This window comes from Setaria italica, chromosome VIII (assembly GCF_000263155.2).
Source record: "Setaria italica strain Yugu1 chromosome VIII, Setaria_italica_v2.0, whole genome shotgun sequence".
NCBI lineage: Eukaryota > Viridiplantae > Streptophyta > Magnoliopsida > Poales > Poaceae > Setaria > Setaria italica.
This window is the reverse complement of record NC_028457.1, coordinates 13,523,389-13,548,671: the sequence shown is the minus strand read 5'-3', so window position 1 is coordinate 13,548,671 and position 25,283 is coordinate 13,523,389. Positions and strand designations below refer to the sequence as shown.

The window sequence follows — 25,283 nt, the reverse complement described above, 5'->3', positions numbered from 1 at the left end:
TTGCGTTGGGCCAAGCCATCTCGCCTGTGTTGCGATAACATGACCAAGATGGTCCCATAGCACCGCTGCGCCTGCACCCTTCCCCATCTGGCCATCAAAGGATCCATCTAAGTTCACCTTCACCCACCCTTCCTTCGGCAGTTGCCACCTCTCCACCGTCCTCCTTTGCAATGTCTCCTTGCGAAGCCCCAAGCACATCAGCTCCTCCACCATATGCGCAATATGCTTTACTGCCGCCATTGGGTTCCATCTATTCCTGCCATGCATGCGTCCGTTGCGGCTCAACCACAATGACCATCCCCCGCAAACGAACACAGCTGCACCTTCTTTAGAGCACATCGTACCCAACAGCAGGTCCGTCACCCACGTCACTGGATGTAAGTTCGGTAGCTTCCTCCCAGTGAGTTCCTTCACCGCCTCCCAGAATCGCCTCGCCCATGGGCATTCCACTATCACAAGGTATAAGCTCTCAGACTAGTTCCGCGAGCATGACAATGGCTCTCTTCCTGTATATGACACCTTTTCAGTTGGATGGAACAAAGCCAAGAATCACTCGCCACCAGAAAATTCACACTTTTGGCAGGACCTTCAACTTCTGAGAACTTTCCACCAACTACTACCCTCCGACATCGCACCACCTCCTTCTTTCTCCCGAGTGCATCTTGCTTGCTCCTCTTTCAGCAGCCTGTACGCTGAATGCACAGACTACATACCTCCCTTCTCATGCGCCTATGCCACCACATCTTCATTCATAGTGCGGCTTGGTTGAATTTTCAGGATTTCATCGACCTCAATCCCAATGAAAACCTAGCAGATGAGCTCCACATTCCATCTCCGATCGTCCCCATCAAATAACTCATCCACGGACTCGAGGTTTAAAAGATTATATCCCAGGAATCTAGTTATCTTCCCAAATGTTCACCGATGATCCTCGGCCAATGCGGTATATCAACCCTTTCTTCAGCACATCTTGATCCTCAGCCAAGTTTAGCTTTTGCTACTTGCTTGTAAGCGCCTGTGCTGGATTAGCCACCCATCTTCTTGTCTTCGGAACCCCACCATAATTGAGATTGAGTTTGAAACCTTCATCTACATCTAGTAATTCAGTACTTGTTATACTTGTTCTTGCTAGTTCTTCGATTGCTTGCAGGACGAGTGCCCTAGTGGCCGGGTGATGCGCTCCACAAGATCACTGCAACCATTTGGAGGTGGTGTATCGGTTGCTAAGGCGTAGCATCCTTGGAAGGCTGTAGTCGGGCCGTGAATGTCGTCTCCATCCACCAATCGAATTATCTCATGCCCTCTCATCAAAAGATCGGGAATCAACCCTAGCGGGTTCCAAAAACGTGTTGGATTTGATCTCTTTCTTTCCTTGAGCCAAAAGTGACATGGTGGCCTGGTGGAGGATGTTGGGAATACTTGGACTTAGCCCCAATCAACTTCTTTTATCCTCCATGCCTTCCATATGTGTTTAACACCCTTTTTGATCCACGTATATATTTCTGAAAATGACAATGAACACACATTATGGTGCAACATCAATTCATCAAATGTATCAAATACAATCATGATAAAGAATTATTTCACCTTTGAATCAAAAGCTGCCAATGTGGTTGTATCCGAGCAGGTGATGTGCTCATCATTCTCCATGGAAAACAGTGTATCAGTGCCGAAGCAATAACCCCTGTCAAGTTGTAGTCGAATATGTGGAGCTGTAGGTGGGGCTAAAGCAAGGAAGTACTAGCACCATGTTAGTCACAAAAGCAAGCTTAATAATCGTTCAATGGCAGTATTCATGTTAGAGACGTGAGCCTAGGCACAAAGGTAGTCACTGAAAAAGAGCAACTAGCACAACACGAAGAAAACAACAAATTTAGCTCCTTCTTTCTTCTCTTTCTCTTATCTTTTTTTCTTTTTTTTCCTTCTTTTTCTTTCTTTTTGTTTTTTTGCAGGGGCCTAAATATTTTGTGTGGTACTATGACAACCCAAACAATAAGGCTATTGCACACATCCCCTCAAATTCAGATTTAACAACTCCTGTTAATACAACAGATGCGAAAATCTCTAAGAAGATTGTGGAGCGCTTGGAACGAATTTTCCTGTAAGGTCAGATCTGTTGGAAAGAAGACAACATCAACTTTCCAGATTGTATTTAAACTCCCAAATCGGACATGATATGGATCCGTGGTGGCAAAAACGCAGCAAAGATGTATATGGTGATCGTGGATCTCGTGGTGATCAAAACGTGATAGAACTCAAAACTCTAAAAGAATAGATACTAAGACCAGCAACTTGACTCAACCGATGCAACCGAAAATTCAACAAGCCCTAACTAAGCAATGCTAGGAAAGGCTCAAAGGGTTTATAGGATTGCGGGTAAACTAATCTATTATTTTTTTGGCTTTTCTGGACTATAAGAAAATTAAAAAAGTGAATGATTGGAAGTCTTTCACCGATAAACCTTGCTCTGATTACCGATTGATAGGAACCCCCTAGGGTTGATTCCCGATCTTTCAATGAGAGAGCGTGCGATAATTCGATTGGTGGATGGAGATGACGTTCACAGCCCGACTACAGCCTTCCAAGGACGCTGCGTTTTAGCAACCGATACACCACCTCCAAATGGCTGCCGCGATCTTGTCACCCGGCCACTAGGGCACTCGTCCTGCAAGCAATCGAAGAACTAGCAAGAATAAGTATAACAAGTAACTATATGTAGATGGAGGTTTCAAACTCAATCTCAATTATGTTGGGGTTCCGAAGACAAGAAGACGGGCGGCTGATCCAGCACACGCACTTACAAGCAAGTAGGAAAAGCTAAACTTAATCTAAACAAAACCCAATTTATTCGTGGTGGCGCTAATCCTTATTAATACCTAAGAGGATGACCAAGGGGATCCTGGTGTCATGATCCAACCCTAGAAAACATCCTTATTTGAACCGACTTGATACAAGGCCCATTGGGCCAAAATAAGGCGACGCAACACCTTGGATAGAAAAATTTCTAGGTAGTAATTTGATCATTGTGGCCGTTTCAGAATAGATATGAATATGAGTCCTGACCCATATGAAAATACACTTCATAAGGATTCCATGAAGTACTTGAACATCCAAAACAGAGTCCAGATGAAGTCGTGGCGGTCATCGCAAGTTGGCACAGTGCTGCAATCCGAATCCAGCCCCAAAACATGTTGGATTTAATCTCTTTCTTTCCTTGAACCAAAAGTGACGTGGTGGCCTCGTGGAGGATGTTAGGAATACTTGGACTTGGCCTCCAATCAACTTCTTTGGTCTCCGTATCTTCTATGTGTGTTTAACACTCTTTTTGATCCACGTATGTATTTTTGAAAATGACAATGAGCACACATCATGGTGCAGCATTAATTCATCAAATGTATTAAATACAATCATGATAAAGAATTATTTCACCGTTGAATCAAAAGTTTCCAATGTGGTGGTATCCAAGTAGGTGATGTCCTCATCACATCTCACCCATACAAAATAGTCCGCCACGTCTCTAAGCTCCTCCTCTGCCTAGCAGCTCCGAGGAATTCAGTATTTGGGTAGTACATACCCTTCAACACCCTCGAGCACAGTGCATGCAGACGAATCAAGAGCTGCCATCCTTGCTTTCCTAGCATCGCCTGATTGAAAAGAGACATATCTCGAAAGCCCATACCCTCCTCCGTTTTAGGGTTCGTGAGCTTGTTCCATTTCAACCAATGAATTTTGTGATTGTCCACTGAACTTCCCCACCAATAATTTGAGATGTAAGTTGTCATCCTCTTACAAATATTAGCTGGCAGCTTGAAACAACTCATAGGATAGGTTGGCACCGCCTGCGCATTTGCCTTTATCAGAACCTCCCAGCCAGCGCAACTTAGTAGGTTCTCACTCTAGCCACAAATAAAATTCCTGATCCTACCTGTAATATATTCAAAAACACCATCCGAAACTTTCCCAACCAAGGTTGGTAAACCAAAATACTTCTCCCCCAAAGCTTCCACTTTTATTTGTAAGTTGGTGTGGACTACTTCCTTGTCTCCCTGCTCACAATTTGCACTATAGAAAATTGTTGATTTCTATTTGTTAACCAGTTGACGTGAGCCGCGGTGATATTCCTCCAGAATCTACGCCACCTGATCAGCACTTCTGTTCGTTGCCTGTGTAAAGATCATGCAATCGTCCGTGAACAGTAGGTGTGAAATCCATGGCGCATGTATGTCCACTCTAACTCCACGTGCAATAGATCTTTGGCCAGTTTCCTTCAACATGCATGGTAAACCTTCAGCGCATAATAGGAAGAGATACAGAGAGATTGGGTCTCATCGAATCCCTTGCAAAGGCTTAAAAACCGGATAAAACTGTCCATTAACTCGTATCGAGAAGGACACTGTCGTCACACACTTCATCCAGATTCCTCCATCTTGTGAAGAAGCCAAGAGCAGCCATGATAGCCTGTAGATACTCCCACTCAACTCTATCATAAGCCTTTGCTATATCTAGTTTGATTGCACATGCTCCCGTCTTGCCCTCCTTATTCCTGAGATAAAGAATGCACTCGTATGCAATGAGCACATTATCGGTAATTAATCTTCCATGAACAAAAGCGCTTTGCTCCTCAGATATAATTTCATCAAGAATTCCCCTCATCCTATTAGCCATTGCTTCTGAGCAAATCTTGTACAATACATTGCACCGTGAAATTGGCCAATATTGCGTTAATTTTTGCAGGTTTGCCACTTTCGGAATTAAGACTAGGAGGATCCGGTTGATCTCCTACGACATCTCCCCTCCATTGAGAAAACCAAGCACTGCTGATGTGACACTGCTCTTCAGTGTGTCCCAGTGTTGTTGAAAGAAATCCACATTAAAACCATCCACCCCAGGGGCCTTCGTTGGATGCACAGGAAACAAAGCCGCCTTTACTTCCTCCAGCGAGAACGGCCTGTCTAGCAGGTCGTTCATTTTATCAGTTACCTTCCGAGGAACATGGCAACACACCAACTCCAGCTCCAAGTTTTCCTGTTCCAAAAACAATTGTTGATAGAATTCATTAGCTAACTGTTCTAGCTCGTCATGCTCCATCGCCTCCATGCCGTCCCCTCGCTTTAGTGCATGGATTCGGTTTGTGCATCCTCTCGCACGCTCCTTGGCTTGGAACAAGCTAGTGTTTCGGTCACCCTCCCGCAACCATGAGACATGTGACCATTGTCGCTCCATCGCTTCCTCCCTCACTAACACCTTCGAGAACCAATCAACCAACTCCTGTTCTCGTGGTGACAGCCCACGATATAGCGTGTGGCTTCTTCCCACTTCAATATCCTCCTGGGCCTCCCTCACCTACTTCCGGACCGACCTGAAGACATTTTGCTCCCATCCTCGTAATGCCCATTGCATAGCCCGAAGGGAAGCAACCACCTCCTCCAAATTATGCGCCTCCTACCCAGGGTCCCAAGTCTACTTTACAAACTCTTTATACCCCTCGCACCGGAAGAGTTTAGCCCTGCGCCACCTTCCCTGCCTCCCAAAAATAGCACCCGTTGGTTTGGCAGCCACCAATAGGCCATAGTGATTAGATTTAGCCACCTGAATGTGTTGCACCATAGTATCACCTAGAACATTTAAGAATCAACCATCTCTAAAAGCCCTGTGCAGCTGGGCCTTAACATTACGGCTGCCCTCTTGTCTGTTGTCCCAAGTATAAGGTAGGCTTGTCAACCCAAGATCAGTAAATTTGCAATTGGCAACCACATCCTGGAAGGCATTCATCTGCCATGCCTCCCTGTCATTTGCACCACAATGCTCCCCTCCATTCATCACCTCATTAAGGGTGCCTTTGGTTGGTCTTTTCAACCTGCTTTTGCCTTTGCAAAAGCCAAAAGCCAACCAAGGGCATAAAAGCCACAAGTGCTTTTGCTCTAGTAGAAAACCAAAAGCACCTTCCCCCTGCTTTCAAGTGCTTTTGGGGCAAAAAAATTACCCACTTACCACTGGTTACGAACATACCATTTCGTTTTTCTTTTCCTTCATCATTTTCTATCACGCGTGAGAGAAGCCAGCGAGCTCGACTGTTGCGCCGCCGTGGTCGGGTGCAAGCGCCACCGCAGGTGCCTGCTCTGACAATGATGGCACCGTTGGTGAGGCTCCGGCGCATGAGGTGGCCCTTGTAGATCGATGACTGATCAGAGTTCAATTCTAGCCTTGGAGATCGATGCCGCGTTCGAGTCCGATTTTGTTTGCACCAATCAACCCGCCTAATAAGGCCAGCTGCCATCTGTTCTGGCTACCAGATCGAGCAAACCAACCAATAGCCATGGCCAGGATCAAGAGGCCGCATCGGTGCACGTGCCCTATCTCGGATGATGGCGGCAGCGCGGACCACCTGAGCACACTACCCGACGACCTACTCTGCCTCATCCTGCGTCGCCTCGACACCCGCACCGCGCTCTCCACCGTCGTGCTCACCACAGTTCTCGTGGAGCGAGGTGGAGAAGATGGTGGTGAGGATGCAGGTAAGATATAGGAGAACTTGGTCTGGATCTGCACATTGTGTCACCCCAATCCCTCTCCCACCGATTATGGGTCTACACATCTCTTTCCCTCTTTCAGTTACCACATCGCTGTCGGTAATGTAGCGAATTTCTAAGTGATCCGAGCCACCACCGCGTCATGTGTAGGTCAATGGCAGTGGGGGGAAGAAGAAGGGGCTGATGAGCGGACCCGCTCGTCAGTGAGAGAGGGAGAGAGTTGAGTGGGGTAGACTGTGGATGACATGAAGAGTCCACTCGATAGTTTATTCAAAAGCCACAGTTGCTCTAACCAAACAGCCTTCTGCTTTTCCCACAGCTGCTTTCTCACAGCTGCTTTTCCACAGCCCATAGCTCACAGTAGCTTTTTCAAAAGCCACAGCTCAACCAAACACACCCTAAAATCTCCCGCACACAGCCATGGAGCTGCCAATTGTGCACGGAGAAATCTTAACAGGTACCAGCTCTCCTTCTGTAGCTCCCGTCGTGGCTCTCCATAAAAGCCAGTAAACCTCCATTGATGCACATTCACCCTCGCACACGAGAGAAGGACATCAACGTGCAATTTTGACATACTCTGAATTAACACTGTTACATCACCACACCAAAACAGCACCACACCACCACTTTGTCCTACTGACTTGACTGCTTGGCCATTAGCTAAACCAAGATGATATCTCAAGGCTAACGAACGATCCTTGTCCAGCCGAGTCTCCGACAAAAATACTACCGTGAGCTTATGCTGCTCCACAACCTCGTGGAACTCTTGAACCGCCTCAGGCTGCCCTCAGTCCTGGCAGTTCACACATAGCAAATTCATTGTGCCCGGTGGGGATCGTCCTCCATGACCCGCGCCGATCTTGCATGAAATTCGGTTGTAGTTCTTTGCTTCTTCTGCACCTCAACATTCTCCACAGCCTGGTTCGAGGCACTCCCAAGCTAAGAAATACAGTCGGTCACCAGGCTGCATGTCACCACAGCAGCCTTTAACGCTGGTAAGTTGAGGTCTAGTACCAGCCTAGATTTATCATAAGACTTTCTCTTGCGTGGCTCCTGTACATCCATCTTTTCTCCCTTTTCCTTGAACAAAGGTTTGGCCACCAGTGGCCGTTTCCCCTCTGACATTCCCCTTTCATCACGATCACGATCAAATGGTTTAGGCGGTGAGTTAACCTCCTCTCCCGCCTCCGTGCTTCTACTGCTGCCGCCATCATCCTTGGCACTGCTATTGTCACCATCATCCTTCGCCCTTCTGTGTGAGCTATTACAAGATGATGATGAGTGAGCATCTCCCATCGAGCTGCCATACGATTCCGCAGTAGCCTGGCCAAAGTTCTATGGCTTCTTCTTCTTCTCCTTAGGTGCTCGGAGTTGCGTTTCATTCGGGAGTTTACCCAGCGCATTCCTCTTCATAGGGGTTGGGCAATCTAGTCCAGTGTGCCTGATCCGCCCGCATGAGTAGTAGTAAAAAGGAAGCTTCTCGAACTGAATCTCAAACCAGTTCGGTGTTGCCCCCCTCTCTATTTTGAGTAGTACACCCCTGTGTAAGGGTTTATCAACCTCCACTGAAACTCAGGCGCGCATCATTGTCAACATCCATCATTGTCATCATTGTCAACATCCATCTGGACCACCTTGCCAATTAGGTCAGCATCCCTAGCACTTATCCTCTCATTCATCCAGGCGAAAGGGAGGTTGAGAATTCTGACCCACATCTCCATCCGGTCAAAATTGACATCTGTCGGCTTGAGGGTCTCATCATATTCTTGCAGCACCATAGCATGGTGCTCCACCATCCATGGCGATCCCTCCAATACCTTCTTCTTATCATCAGGCCTCCAAACTTCACAATGAACAGATTCTGTGGTTTATCATCAAGGCCTCTAAACCCCACGCCGGTCTCATCGCACTCATGATAGTCGAGATCACTACAAGAAACCATTTAATCAGTGATGAAAAAAAATTATCACAGATCGCTGAAAACCGTCATAAAGCAGTGTCTGTGACAATTTCAGGTAACATCATGTATTGAGCATCACAGATTAAATCGATCGACGTTTTCTTCGAAATCATCACAGATCAGCACAATCTATGATGTTTTTTAACTGTGACAAACCACCCTCAGGCTCGTGTAGCCCAGCCCAGGCCCAATGTTTGTGACGAAAATAAACATCACAAATGGTTGCCACGTGGTGGACAAAAGGACTAGTGAAGTGGATAATGATGATGACATGGCTGATGACATGGATGATGACGTGACTGGTGAGATGGATGCTGACGTGGCTGGTGATGTCATTGATGACGTGGCTAGTGACAATGACGTGGACAATGACATGGCTAGTGCTGATGTGGCATTCACAGCCCAGGCCTATTTTAGAACTGGGCCACTCAGTTGGGCTATTTTTTTAGCCCACTGTATCAGATCAAAACCCACTAAATAGGCCTATTAAAAATTAAGCCCACCAAATTCAATCTAATTTCTCAGCCCATATATCACAATGATCATTACAGCCTAGATACATACCAAATTATATCAACCCATCAACTAAAATAACAGATACAATCTCAGGTTTACATTCAAATCAGATACAATAGCAAACAAAATCTCAGGTATATTCTTAGTCTACATAGAATCTCAAGAAAACAGATTAAGGCTCTGTTCATTTCAGCAGGGACCTTGAATTAGCGGGGGTTGGCAACCACGGTCATGAGGCGCTCAAGCTCATCTGGGGACAGTCACCAATCCTGCACAAAAATATAATCATCACAGCTAAACTGAATTAAGAGTAACAACCTACTGACACAATCAGCTAACATCACACATGGATAAATTGATCGTACATCAAAACCTGAGCAAACTAGTAATGTTGCAAAATGCCAAGACTTCTGCAATGGTTAATGTCCTAGACAGATGGTATTCTTCAAGAAAAACATTTTTCAATCACTTGACTACATTTTTTCAATAGCATTCAGAGAATCTAACTAACAATAGATGCTGAGCTGATGACTGCTACTACTAGTGAACAATCAGTAGATAAAATAAATCTACTGCTGCCAAGCTTGCCCAGGGGAAAACCAAATTGATCCATTAGAAGCCACAGTTTCTTAGATTAACTGCACCGATCACCTCAGAGAACAAAAAAATAAAATAAAACTGATACTATTTACAATTTGTCAATTTATCTTTCAAATTCAAAATTTAAGTGCAATTTTTTTGGCCAAACTAGACCTGAAAACAAAACACATTGAACATTTTCCTGGTCATGTTTCTCCATTGAATAGAAGTGAATGTGAACAAACATTGTTCACAACTAACTTAAGATTATAGAGCTACAGTGTGAAGAACTTTCAGTACCTCCAATGAAAGCACTACTACCACATGTATACGACACTATAAAGTTAGCAATGGTTTTAATCGACTTGTTAAGTTGAAAAAAAACTTTAGCAAAAGTAGTAGCAGCAACAATCATTGGCTTACTCCATGACACCCAAAAGCAGCAGGAAAAAGTAAGAGAAGAATCTGGTGGCTCACCGGTGAGACTGCCTACCCTCACCTGTGGCCATTAGAGATGGATGTTGCCTCTCCCCTGGAGCCATAGCAGCACGTGCAGCCACCGTATAGCTCGAGCATAACGGATGCAAATAGTATGAGTTCAACATTAATTGAGCATTGAAGCATGTACAATACTACATTATACAGTAAGTTCAGATTCAAAATTGACCCCCATAGCACCCCAAGTATTAAAAATTGAGTTCACAGCTTCTAAATTTGGTGCTTCAACAACAATATATGAACACCTAAGAATATGTGAATTTTGGATAGAATTATTAGTGCAACACATCATGAACAATTGCATAGTGCAAACAGATGTAATCTCTCCAGCCACTATGAAGCAACACATAATTACCCCACAGCTGGGCATAAGTAGAATCTCAAAATGCAAATTCACGAAGCTAATGCAAGGCATTATTGCAAATGGATATGTAATTGTTCACAAACCTACTTTTAGGACAAGAACGTATTAAGCATGTTGTCTTTACAACTAAGTTGGTGTATGCCCAAAAAAACTAAGTTGGTGCTGTATTTTTCAATACAACTATGAAATTCAATGAAAAATAGTCTAAACTAGCATATCACCAGCATTTTACAGCAGGCTGTCCAAATGACCTTTGATTGCCTTTCAGCACATGTGCGCTAAGCATAGTTTCTAAAAGGTGCCACAAATTATTTCAATAAATAGCATATAGAAGAATATGAGCAGTCAATTTCACTAAAAGTTCTCTAATCAAAGCATTTCCTAGCTAAACAAGAGGGTTAATCTAGTGGCAGTACAGATATATGGAAATTTGCATCAGGAGTCAATCTTAGAGTAAATGAAATGACTACTGACCTGTAGAACATCAAAGGACAATAGAAAATGTCGTAAGTCAAAATTGCAGCTGAGAGTAAAACAACAGGCATGTAGGTGCATCGCTGCCGGCCATGGAAAAGGCATCGAGGCGTGGAGGTGGTGCCAGCTCGAGTGGAGGCGGCGAGCAGCGGCGCAAAAGGGGCCGTCGGGTGTCAGCCGCTGCCACACCACGAGCCAAAACCCTAGCTCTGGCCCTGCCATCGCATTGGGCGCCGCCTCAGCTTCTACCTCCTCCATGGCATCCTCCGCCTCGGCTGCTTCCCGTCGCTCCGGGCGGGCCCCTCTCTGAGCCTCCGCTCGCCACGTGGGGATGGGGAGCGAAATGCTGCGCACACACTCCGCCATGGATCCACGGATCCGGCCTCAATGGAGGGGGAGCGGTGGAGGGAGAGAGGAGGGGATGTTTCGTGGCGGAGTGGAGGAGGGTGAGGACCCGCGCCCGACCCCGCCGTCGTGGTGGAGGGGATCTAGTGGCTGCCGGTGGGAGATCTAGGTGGGGATGGCGAGGAGGAGGGCGGGGGAGGCGAGGAGGGCGTCACGGTGTGGGAGAGAGGAAAGGAGCGAGCAGGTGGAGGCCAGGTGCGTAGAGGGGGGCTACGGCTGGAGGTGGAGGTCGGGTGCGTGAGAGGAGAGCTAGGGTTTGTGGGGTGGGCAGCTGATTTTATACCACATGAGTGAGATTAGAACCATTGGGTCGGTGATAGACGGCCAGAAATAGTTGGGCCATTTGGGCCAAAACGGGCTTGGTTCATTCCTTCTCTGCTTAATGTTTTTCTTTTTATTTTTTCATTTTATGGCACCATTGTGAAGTAACACACAAAAAAATTATCTAATATACACCAATATATTTTTTATATACAATAGACTACATATAAGTTGCCTTGTAGAAGTTTCAATAAATTTCTAACTCATTTACTATTTTCAACATTTTAAATGATTTTCTACGTACTTATTGAAAGTAATTCCAAGTTGAACTATGCATATCTCCGGTATGATTTGAAAAATTGCAAAAAAAAATATATTTAGGCTCATATGTTTCATTATAATCCATGTTTTGGAGATAGATGAAAAATTCAATTGCCTTCTAGGGATAATTCAAACTTCTATCTCCAAATTACCACATAATAATTACAATAATAATTAAATTTGGTTAGAAAATTCTACAAATTGACGTGAAAACATATTTTGGGTCTATAAGCTTGTCATAAAAGTTTTACAAGATTTTATTAAAGTTGTACTATATATTGTTTACAAATGGATACATCTCTCACATAGTTTCTACTGATTCGAGTCAAATTTTGAGATTTAAGTAGCACTTTACATGTTCGAACTCCTATGCACCGCAAAATTGGAGCTGTCATGTAATAGACAACATCTAAGTTGTCATGTAGGAATTTCAAGAATCTTTTAACAAATTTAGTATTTTCTATCATTTAAATGAATTTCTACGTGCTTATCAAAAGTAATTTCAAATTGAACTATGTGTACCTCCAATAAGATTCAAAAAATGTACAAAAATTATATTTAGGCTTGTATGTTCAATTCTAACCCATATATTGAAAATAGATGATATGTTCAAATTTTTGCTAGGGATAAAATAATGGTAATAATACCTAAAACTTCTCCGAAAATTCTGACATATAACCCATAGAATCAATTTATTGACGTATAATCTTGAGATAAAAGTTTCATAAGATTTTACAAAAATTGGAGTGTACATTGTTCACAAAATGAATAGATCTCTCACATTATTTCATACAACTTAAGTCAAACTTTGAAGCTTCATACAACTCAAGTGTTGTGTTGCTCATACACACCTCAAACTCGGACACAACCTCACTTTTACCCTCATATTAAAATTTTTGGATTTACATTGCCACTTGTTGTGCGAAAAAGTTGTTTTTCTATTTTTTTAAATAACTAACTAATACATCAAATAATTATCTTACATACCCAAATACAAACAAATGCCATATCTTGATTTTATAAAACTTTAGAAAAAAAACAATCAAATTTGGAGTTCTTATGAGAGAGAAATACAATTAACATGTTTTAATTTGGGATTAAAAAGAGAAATGTAAAGTGTTCATTTGTTCTTCCTCCCAATCCAGCTACTCAAAATATGACTACATATAATTTTTCTCATTACCACTTAACCAAAACGAGGCAATAGCTTAGTGGTGCGCATCAACCTTGGTTAACCTGGAGACCCAGGTTCAAATCCTGTGTGGAGCACTTGTGCTTCCTGGTGTGCTGGCCTGCCGCAGCTGACACGTATGCAGTGCCCCGCCTGGGCCGCTTTTCGGCCTTTTGCTGCTGCGCCCCACCTGGGCCACCTGACGGACGTTGATGTGGCAACGACAACTGGGATTGATGAGGTGGACTGATGACTGGACTTTAGCCACGTTAGCAACGAACACGAGCACTTCTACAAAAGAAAAAAATACCAAGAACATTTAGTATATTACGTGTAGCTCGATGGTGAACACGCGAGCCTTCCTGTTTTTCCCCTATTTTGGGTTTCAAATATTATATTTGCTTTTCTATTTTGGTTTTTCACGGTTTTTTTTTCAAAAATTCTATTTGCCCCTTGTGTCATGACAATTCTAAATTTGTTAATCACAACAAATTTATAATAATGTCACAGGTTTTGGACCGCTTCGTGACGAATTTATTATAACATCACAGGTTTTGGGCCGCTTCGTGATGAAATTGATAAAACATCACTGTATTACAGGCCTCATATCCACTCTAACAAATTCGTGACAGGAAATTGAAAATCGTTACAGATTGTGTACAGTTGTGATGTTCTCTGAAAACGTCATAGAAAATTCGTCACAGATTAAATAGTTTCTTGTAATGGATATGCAGGGTCAAGGGTGACAAAACCTTGCCAATCACCGCCCACTGCACACCTCCATTGCCCTCCTCGTCTTCATCATCACTAAGAGCAGCAACATCAGGCTCATCACGCATGAGGTTGAGCTTTTCCAGGAGATCCGCAACATGCGCCTCATCCCCCCCTCTCCCTGAATTGGGCCGCCCTAGGCCCCGATCCCCTACCACCATTAGTCGCCATTGAAACGACTGTAGGTAACAGGAAATAGCAAAATGTGACCCCAACCAACACGATCGGTCACACAAATGTGACCCCAGCCAACGACGATCGGTCACACAAATGATCCAACTAAGGTCCTAAGCGGCACGCTATAACTCAAGAGGAAATTAGGGTTTATGTGGACGTCAGCGTGGGGAATAGGCTAACTGACGGTTCGTAGATGGCCGCCAATAACAGGATCATCGCCAGCAGGGCTTGGACGTCGTAGACTGAAAAGTGTCCACAGCGGAGCGTTAGGAAACCTGGTCGGAGATGATGAGATCTAAGTCAGGGCCACGGTCGCCTTGGCCGTCGTGTGGAACGGTTCACGGATAAATGGAGCTGCATCCTATCCAGAAAAGAAGCACTGTGCCGCAGCTTTATGGTCATTTAACCTTGAAAAACGTACTGCAACCCGACAGAACAACCAAGTCCGAAAAATCTAAACACATCACTACCTCGTACTGAAAAATGCTACCTGCACGTTTCTGCAGCTGCAGATAACCTTGCAAAAGGCATCCACCCAACAAAACGCAGCACAGCCCATTGCAGCTGCTTTATTGACATGCGTTGCAGCCATCTCTATTTAGTACAGTACTAGTACTGTTGGATTTTGTCCTATAGTCACCGCACACAGGAACTCATGTGAAATATACTTATTTTCATAAAAATAAAAGTACTGTGGACACTTGAAATGAGTGAACGTTTTTTTATCGGCAAGTCACAACTCACAAGTCATGTCAATTTTCCTGCGTCTGGTCCCCTAAACAGTGGTTAAACTACCTGATTACACTACCACAGAACACTACCTGATTAAAACTACCACAAAATGGCCATTTGTACATCATCAAAATTTGTCTTCTCAGATTGTTTTTGATGCGTCTGGCCTAGATTGTTGACAAAAGTATAAGAAGACTGTACATCCATCCATAATCTTAGTAGAAGGGTAGTTTCAAAACCGTTTGCAATGAGAAGGAAGCAACATAAAATGAAGTGGCATCATCACTAATTTGGTTCAAATCATCTAGGCACAATTCTTACCGGGCGGAGAAAGCGAGGAGGTCTCCTCATCGTTGTAAGGCAGGAAGCACCACCATGTCAAGCATGTGGGCAGCAGTGCTGAAGAAAAAACGTGTATGAGGTGACATTTGGGCTGACGTGTTTAGCACAGCTCCAACTACTAGATCTAGGTTGGATCTATAATTTGAAGACTAAAATAAAGTGGTTTGAATTCTGTATTTAGTCCAAATAAATACTTCTGATGTACTCATCCATCCCAAATTATAAGTCATTCCAAGAATCTTGGAGAGTCAAAGTATCTCAAGTTTGACCAAATTTATATGATAATATAATAACATTTATAATGTCCTCTAAGTATCATTAGATTCTTCATTAATTATATTTCATAGTATACCTATTTGATGTCATAAATCTTATAATTTTCTCTATAATTTTGGTCAAACTTGAGATGTTTTGACTCTCCAAGATTCTTGGAATAACTTATAATTTGGGATGGAGGGAGTACCTGCAGTTCTAATTCCGAAAATTTTTGCAGATACCAATATCTAGCTCCAAGTGATCCAAAATTTTTCTATAAGTAGAACCCTGCCAAACAGGGCTATACCGTGGTGGCTTCACGTCTCTAGCAGCGTTGGCCTTGTCTCCTGTAAACATTGAGCACAATAATGATGCATGCTCCATTTTCATTAGTCCTATAAATTCTACAAATATGTTACACAATTTACTAGAAATTAGGATGGACATGATATACACAAAATAAAATCTTATGTTAAATCTCATTTTGAAAGCTAGAATGGCATAATAATTTTTGACAGGTTGGCCTAAGGTAACGTTAGCGTTATAACATGTTCCCACAAAATATTCTATGAAACTTTCAAGTAGCATAGTTCTAAAGAAACCATTAGGCAAAAAGATCCTTTTACTTTTCTGCAATAATGTGATGTTTGAACCATTCTTCCATTTTATTACATGCCATTTGAGTACTTGTCAGTTGTCACACTAAGCAATTCTTTATGTGGCCTTGGAACTTGAAGCAATTTTTAACTTTACTAGGTTTCCACTGGTGCTCTCTTTTCAAGTGCTCAAATCTTAAGAAAGGTTCCATGTATATTCAATAGCATCTAGGCGTACGTTACAGCAAAGGGTTCACAATATGTTTCCTCGTACTCTTTTCATTCGCTTTTTGTGGGGTGCCATGATTTGCAATTGGCTCCTGAAATTCTTTACCCATCTGCTGAAGTACTAACACGTGAACACAAAAATCATGAGGCCTACACGTGGGGTGCTCACTACCAGGCCCGATTCGAGGTTCCCTAAGGGGGGTAAAAACAGACAAGAAATAAAGTATATAAAACCTCCACATAAACTATGTTCTTGTCCGCATATGCAGGAGTGGAAACCCGGAGGTGAGAAATGGAGGTGGGAGTGGGCGGCGGGTGAATTAAGGTCGACTCTAGGGTTTGGTTTAAACTTGTTATGTCTATGCTTTGCCGTTCTGGCACTTCGTTCCGCACTAAAACACATGAAAAGGCAACACAACCCACCCATTTGCTACTGTTAAAAATGTGGATGAGCATATGGCCTAGAAAACTTGGCACAGTCAAACAATATAATCTGCAGAGCCCATGAAACAAAGGGATCCGAGTGGCTTGGACGAGCAGGGCACCAACAAGCATTTCCTTGTGGCACCCGTATGATTTTGTTGTGCGTTTATATGGTTAGCCGTCAACACAATAGTCTAACTTGGGAGTTTAGGGTGTGGTACGTACCTGCCGAAAAAATAATACCACGGTTTTCTTAGTGGTGCTATTCCCCTCTATCCAAAAAGAGAAGATATTTTCTTGGAGCATCCAGTGACAGCTCTCCATGCAAATGATACTTTATTTTGCGGTGCTTCATTCCTCTCACAAAAATAATCCACTGCCATAATATTCCGGATCCTTGTAGTGGATATATTAGGAAGTATGAGCTGCTTATCTCTTTGATCTTCTGCTTCGCTACTATAGAAATGCTACGCACAATCGCTTGTTCTAAAAGTTTAACACAGATGGTCTTTGCTTAACTGCCATGTCAAATTAAGAACACAATCGGTTGCAATTTAAGAACCACCACTACAGTCCAAGGGCTCTTGAAGTGACTGTGCAACTGCTTCCTTTTCTTCTAATGAACTAATTTCAGTGTCAGAAAAATTGTTGTTAAACAAATGGGCATAGTTGTTGGGTTCTTGTTGTAAATCGTGATAATAGTAGATTAACAATGGTGTAAAACAAAATGATATACTCCTGGGTGATTATATATATCGAGTGCAATACTGGATATACATTTGCGCCTGTGAGCTATTTGAATGACTTTCTCCTATCAGTATCAGATATCAGGAGATAAGCTCACCTCAGAATGAAACTATGAGATAGTTCTGCGTAGTCATAAACAATTGACATTTTCTATGCAAATGAGGTTTAGACAACGCAGCTTGATCATGAGAAGGGGTTGGAAAAAAACTTGCAAAAACAGAACAATGAAATCAAACCTGAGAAAACAATGCGAAAATAGCTGTCTTTGCTAGTTTTTTGTTTTCAACCTTTAAAAAAATTAAACTATCGGAATGAAGCCGTGGTGGTTACACCCAACTCAAAGATCCTTTCTAGTAAGTTATTCCCTAAATCTCTGATCCCCAAGTGTTATGAGTAATTGGCCGTCTCAAGCGCTTGGTTCATGTTTCATTATCATGTTCCTATCTGTCTATCTAGTGTCTTCCCTTCATATCTAGCTGCACTGTCTAGCTTGTTAGCTAGTAACTACCGGTCAAAACTAATGTAATGTGTTTATGTTGTTATTGAACTTGTTGCTATCATAGCCATTAAAAATTTTCGTGATATCATCTTTGTATCATTGCCCTTGATGTAGCGGATTTTTCTAGTAATGCTGAGAGTAACTAAGCTGTTCAAAATTAAAACCAAAAACCAAACTGATCAAAATATATTGGTTATTTATTAGGTCTAACTTTTACTTCTTCCTTTGTCATTTCGGTTCCTAGATTTGGAAACCAAATTTTCTTGATCCTAAACCTAACCAAACTGTGATACCTATCCCTAAAACCACATTCAATGAATATAATTTTAATATTGTGAAAGCACATATAGTTTCTTCTAGTCATACTCTAAACTTTGAATGGAAAAATCTTATCTGATTATTCAAACTGCATTGCAATTGCAATTGCAAGTGGCTGAACATATGTGTTCCAATATCATTTCTTCATGAATATCACATTTGAAGGCAAAGAAATTGAATGATATTTGAGGTGAAGTCCCAGGTTTCTCAGAGTTGACTTTTTTTCTTGTGCACAATTTAACTCTACAGCTATTCAGTTTAAAGCATTTAGGACGTCCTAGTAGTCATCAACAACTTGATCTATAGGCTAACTTATTATCTTGTATATACTCTACCCTTTTTCCTGCTTGCATTTATTTTTTTATTTGATGATAAAATCTGCTGGAAGAACTTCCCATCCACCCATCAAAACAAAAAACTTTACTATCTTGTGACAAAAATTTATTACACAAGTCCTACACTAATCAATTGGCGTGTACCTCCATGGATAATCTTTCTTTAGGATAAAACAAATCCTAGAGCTTAAGACTGCATTCAAACTATCAGTTTCAGTCAATGCATTCTCATTTTAGGGTAAGGATCACTGTGGAAAAGTGAGCATTAGTCTCGGTTGGAAAGATGTATAGATCTCGAAAATCCAACCGGGACTAATCTGTTGAGAGTAAAGGTCCCCTCTTTAGTCCCGGGTATTTTACCTGGGACTAAAGACCTCCTTTAGTCACCACACCAACCGGGACTAAAAAGGTTTTAAAAAAATTAAAAAAATAGACCCGCCCATGCTGGCTGCGCCGCGCCACCTGCGGCCGCCTGGAAGAAAGGGAGAGGAGGAGGAGAGAAATAAGGAAGAAGAGAAAGACTGCCTGCGTGAGATAAGAGAGGAGAGAGGATAAGGTGGAGAGAGAGAGGTGGGACTAAAGGCCCTGTTGGTGAGGTGAGACCTTTAGTCCCGGTTGGTGTTTTCAACCGGGACCAAACGTACGCCTCGCCAGATTCCTTCATCCCTCTAGCCGTTACAACCAGGACTAAAGGGTCTCTTTAGTCCCGGTTGATATTACCAACCGGGACTAAAGATCCCATCATCAGTGGCCGTTTGACTTGGGACTAAAGGTCCTTTAGTCCCGGGTTCAAAAATGACCGGAACTAATGGAAGATCTCTTCTCCAGTGGGTGTCCTTGTGTCCCCTCCTACCAAAAGCACGCACTGTAGCTCTTTTGTTTATTTTCCCGACGTGCCTATTTTCTACTAGGCTTTGGAACTTGAGACACATGATGTTTATAATTTGAGGTATACTATGTAGGTACTGTCTCAGTTCTCATGATTGTGAATTGCTGGTAACTGCTTACCATTGGTTCATGCATCTAGCGATGTAATAGTTTGTGGGAATAAAAACTAGCTACTCTCTATAGCACCAATATTATTTCACAAAAGAATAGCGAGCGTATATTAAACTTGATTTCAAACGAAACTAAGAGCCTCATGTAATGATGTAAATAAATGGATCTTTTTTTGAGTGACACTCAATTTCTATTGTTTCTGAGATATTTGGGATTCGACTCTGTAAACAGTTTTCCATGAAAGGATCAAGGGTGTACAGTAATATTGCACGTAGATTTTCCATCGTCAACCTCAGTTATGAACAGTAGTCAAGATGCTGAGAGATTTATGATATATCATTTAACATGGCAACAATGTCTATTTTATTTCCTACCCAATATGTGCACGTAAGCCACTTGTTGAAGAACCGCACTCAGCTTCCTAAAACTAAAAATTGTGATGACGTTTCAAATTAAAGTCAACCAGATCACCCACCAGTGATTTATATTACAAAACTTCACTTACATCATTGTTAAGTTGTATCTAACTAAATACTTAGGAGGATTTGTTTGGTAGATTTACCAAGGGTTGACTGCATATGTTTAGATGTCAAATCTTGGTCAAGAGTGTATCTACTTCGACTACTTCTACCTGATCTCCCCTCTTTCTTTTTATCTGTGTGAACTGTGCAATGGAGAATGGTCTAGTGTTATTAGTAAAACTAAGGATCGGATCTCCCTCTTTGATTCTCCCACGCGTGGAGTGTCTATGGCAGGTTAATGTAGCTATTTGTTCAGGTGGAGCTCGCATCACTATAAAGACTTCCTGTCTTCATGTTCGTGTCCTTGATATCGCAAAGAACCTCTTGAAAAGATCCTTTCAGAATAAGAATTTGACCAAGTAAAACAAACTAATCACCAGGAAGCTTGAATGACTACCAAGATTTGCCAGGTTGGAATAATATGTTGAGATACGTTGCAACGTGACTTGCAGATGGTTGTCTAGCGTCCCAGATACAAATCTTCAGTCACAGATAATCTGCATATTTAGTCATGTGGCAACTTGGGCACTTGGTATCAGCAAGAATCAGGGGGAAAACCAACTATATACTATTCTGAGTTATTTGTCCTTTTGGATCATGCACATACATATAGTACAAGGTTAATGCTGCTTTCTGACGACGTGCATATATGTATAGTTTGCCCTTGTGGTTCATTCATCTTTCTAACATCAAAGGTTATATAGTTAGTACTCCAAAGAAAGACCTATTTTAGATTACATTATAATTGATTTTATCCAAGACATATAATAATGCATCTATCAGTGTCATATAGGCTATAATGTTTGAAGTGGTGTCGTTTTAGGATTCCCACCAGTCAAACTTTTTAACTTTTAACCATCAATATATAAAAAGTTACAAAGGTTGACAATCAATGTAAAAAATTTGAATTGCGAATCTTTGAAATGTCATATATTTTTATAGAAATTATCGGTCAAGGCATCATCTTTAGATCGTCTCAATGTCCTAAACGACATGTATTTTTAAGGAAGAAGTATGAATTACATTATATTGGTTGCTGTGCAAAATCCTAAGCAGGGTCTACTGTGGTCCTGTGGATCAAAGGGTGCACCTTTATCTAATGTTTCTAGATACTTGGTCTTTCTTGTTTACCTAGAATCGATATATTACGTAATCATGGTATTAATTGTATGTCTTCCCTCCAAAGTATGGATTTCTTAGCAACCAAACTCTTCTTCTGCCAGCTGGTATCATCAGTATATATAACAAAAAAATATTTCTTGCACCAAAATCCTAGGGAGATTAGACTACAAGAGTGGGAAACTGCATCTCATTGGCAGCCACTCTGGTCCTCTCCCGTTTCTCTCCATATATACAGGCGCCTAAACACACAGTTTCATTCATCGGGCAAACCTTGGTCTCATCTCAGACAACTTCACCCAGCTAGCTTAGTGCATACTACGCCTCACTGATTTAGATCCATCCATGTATAGTTTTTGTAGAAAGTTGTAGTTAGCAAGCTAGCCTCGCTATTTGATGCTTCTGTCCTCTCTCCAGTTTCTTCAACCTCGATTTCATCTTCCAGATCCAGCTGAAGTCGTCCCTAGGTCCCTCCCCACTTTGTTAGAGCCAAACCACTGCCATTCAACCATGCCAGAAGTCAGTGTTTTCCAGTGCGGCGTCATCAGGATTCACACTACATACATTCGGGTGTGACATGCACATATGTAGGTCCGGGTCGATGTGCTCCATGGGTGAGAATCCTGATGATGCTGCATTGGAAAACAAGTGACTGAACTACCTTGTATGATTTGATATGTGAGAATATATATAATTGCGTATCTGTTATGGTTATATGAGAAAGTGAACACAGATCGAACATCACTAATTCAGCGCCATTCAAATTCAGGTATGGAATTATAATTTGCAATTACTATTTTCTGCTCCTCACAATGTGAAGACCCTTTTTTACTCTTCTTGAAAACGTACCAAAAAGTTCTAAAATTATTACCTGAGTTTGGCAATAATGGAGGAACCAACATTTTAGTACCCTAAGTATATATCAAATATTAATACATCTCATGCTATCAATTTGTGCGTCTTTGTTACCTTTCCCAAGACTGTAAGAAACTTCTTAATATAAATATATGGCATATGATGATTATATTGGTGCATGGTATTATGTGCACAAATCATAACCAATTCCATATCTTTATGAGTTGTCTTTCCGTAATAAGGGTCTTTGACAGAGCTGCAACTTATAGATTCAAAGAACATTTTGGAGCTGGGTATTCCTAGCTCCAGAAAATCGTTGAGCTAGAGCTAAGGATACACCTAGATAATTTTGGACCTATTTGGCTAAACTCCTAGAGCAGTTCCAATGCTGATTCTAGCTAGGTAAAGCTCTACCAAATGATATTTTGCAGATACTAAGTAATTATCTGAGAAATGATTCTACTATACTGATTCTGTGAAGTGATTATCTGAAATGAGGCTTGGAGCTCAAAAAACTAGCTACTGATTCACTTATCGCACAAAATCAATTCCTTCTTAAAATTTAACTTAAGAGAATCATAGAGAATCAATTTCAGAATCACTTCTCTCGGATCACTTGTTCCTACATAGAATCAAAATAGGAGCTAGGACCTCTACCAAATGGACCCTTAGGTGGGTTATTTTTCACTTTGGACTAAAAGTATATTTACGCCACTTTATTTTATCTTAAAAACTCTGTATCTTACCTATAGCTTGCAGTTGTCCCAAACAAGACCTAATAAGTTGTATATTTGAACAAAACATATTTATCAGTCATTAGTGCTCTATAGGGCGAGCATCAAATCGTGAATATTTCAATAGTCTCATCAGCTTATCTGTTCACATGCCTAATACTTGTATGGCGGTCTCCTAGGTTGATGTATGGACATTTACTCCAGTGAGCGTGGAATCGCAGACTTGTGACAATGATACGCTACTCATACTTTTGTGTTATATATATTGAGTGTTTTTTTACAGAAAATTTTATTAATGTTTTGCAGGAGAGGAGATCTGAGATGTTACATGCATTTTATTTGATTTGTAGTAGTAGGAGACTGTATGATGCAAGATGCTGCTATATTTGTTTTAATACGCAAGAACAACTATTCCTGATGTTTATGTTTCATCCTTGGGATTTTTGTAGCCACTTAATTTCTCCACTATTGAGGACTTGCATTCTTGTTCAATTCGTGGAGCCTTTTCTTGACTTCTTGTGAAATTGCTCCCAGATGTTTCAACTACATCTGTAAATTCTGCAACTATGGTAATTCAATATCTCAATGATGTAAGGTTATGCGATTGTTTGTTTAAAAATGTGGCCACCTGTTTTCAGTTTATTTTTGTGTATATGTTATGAACGTGAATGCAGGTTTTCCAATCATTTATTCCCTATAGGATGAACGTTTTAACACCGTTGTAATGTTATTCCTGGTTGGTTGCTGCGCTGCCCATTGTTTTGAAGCTAGTCATCACCTTATCATTTAATTTCACTGTAGTAAAAATAAGAGACTGTTATATTAGGAGACAATTTTACATGAATCTGTTGCTGCCCTCTGCATTGTTGTCACCAAGATCACCAAAAATTCTATTAAGAAAGATATCTCTAAAAATGGGGATGCAGTATTCTATTATTTTTATTGTAGTCCTTGCCTTTTGCCAAAATTAAAGGGAACATGAAAGCACAAACTAAGGGTTTGAAAAAATCAGAAAAAATGAGGAATCCAATACAGGGAAAAAAATCCTAAGAATGATGTTTAGATTGTAGAATTTGTTCATAGAAAATTTCAAATGCTAGAAAAGTATCCTCCCTGATTTTAAAGAAGGTCACTAACTCCTTTTCGCAATGTTTTGTCTAGTCTGCATAACTAGGTAGCATAGTATTTTGATACTATTTACTAGAATTATCTCAAATTTTTACTATTCAGTAACCAAATATTTCATCCATCCAACAAGACCAAGAGCGACCTGATTTCATAAAAATTACGTACTTAGCCTCCTAAGTATGCAGACTGGACATATATTGTGGAATGGATGTAGAAATATACATGGGTTCTAATTATTATATACTTCATTTGAGATCCAGTCGTCCTCTCTCTCTGTCTAAGGTTTCCATGTACAAATGAACACAGATGTTCCAAATTTCAAGTTTATCTGTCCAAACCAAAATGCCCCCTTTATTTTTCCAAATTTCAAGTTCCATACCTTTGTGACGACACATAGGTGATGCCATCACAGAAGAACAGTGCTATTAGTGGGATTAACTGATTAGTTGGCGATGCATGACAAATTAAGGACTAAGATGTGGGGGCAGCTTTTTAGAAATAAAAATAAAAATATGAAGGGAGGACTAGGGTTTTGGACCATAGGATGGGGTTTGGTCCATGCACTTCCTGGGCTGAGAGGCCCATCACCTTGGGCTAATAGCTGTTTATTTTTTAAGCAAGCATTTGAGCTTGTTGCAGCTATGAAAAGGAAACGCTCAGCGTTAATACGCATCTTCATATGTCTATATAAAAAGAAAGGAACTTCTAAACAACAACTGGCTATATTATTTTCTCTTTTCGATTCAAATTGAGGCTATTGGATCCTCAACAAAACTTGTGGTTGCTGAATAGATGATGAGCCTTGTGACCTAAATTGTTGGCAATTTTATTTTTTTTAGATCTATTGTTTTACTTCTTCATAGGCCTAGCCTAATTCGTTGGCTTCTACGTTCACTGCCCGAATCCTTAAGTTTGCCGAGTGTTTTTATATTTGCCGAGTGCATTCTCTCGAGCACTCGGCAAACAGCTCTTTGTCGAGTGCTTTTTGAAAAACACTGGTAAAATAAAAACACTCGGCAAACAAGTGATTTGCCAAGTGCTTTTATTAAAACACTCGGCATACAAGTTATTTGCCGAGTGCCCAAGATCTGGCACTCGGCAAAGCCCCGCCCGACGCACACTTAACATGCACCCGCCGCATGCACACACGCTTCTCCCCTCCTGGCCTGTCGCTCGCCTCTCCTTGCTCCCGCTCCCCTCTCCCTGCCCCCGCCGCCTCTCCCTGCCCGCCGCTCCCCCTCTTCTTGCCTCTGTGCCCCTCCCCTCCTCTTGTCGGCGCCACCCCCTCCTTCCCCAGCCGCCGCCTCCTCCCTCCCTCCTTCTCTGGCACGGCCCCGCCCTCCCTTCCCTAGATTCGCCCAGCCCTTAGCTCCCCCCTCTCCTCCCCTGCCTCCTCCCTAGATCCGTCCGCCTGCACCCTCTCTC

General features: G+C 41.8%; 1 protein-coding gene across 1 annotated transcript in view; it reads left to right on the top strand.

Moving 5' to 3' along the window:
- Window positions 1–8,680: 8,680 nt before the first annotated feature.
- The window catches only part of LOC105914930 (O-acyltransferase WSD1), a 39,849-nt gene continuing 23,246 nt past the window's right edge, over window positions 8,681–25,283 (top strand). Inside the window, exon 1 of the mRNA XM_022829492.1 lies at window positions 8,681–8,921. Coding sequence (XP_022685227.1) covers window positions 8,681–8,921 — 241 coding nt within the window. The remainder of the gene's footprint in view (window positions 8,922–25,283) is intronic.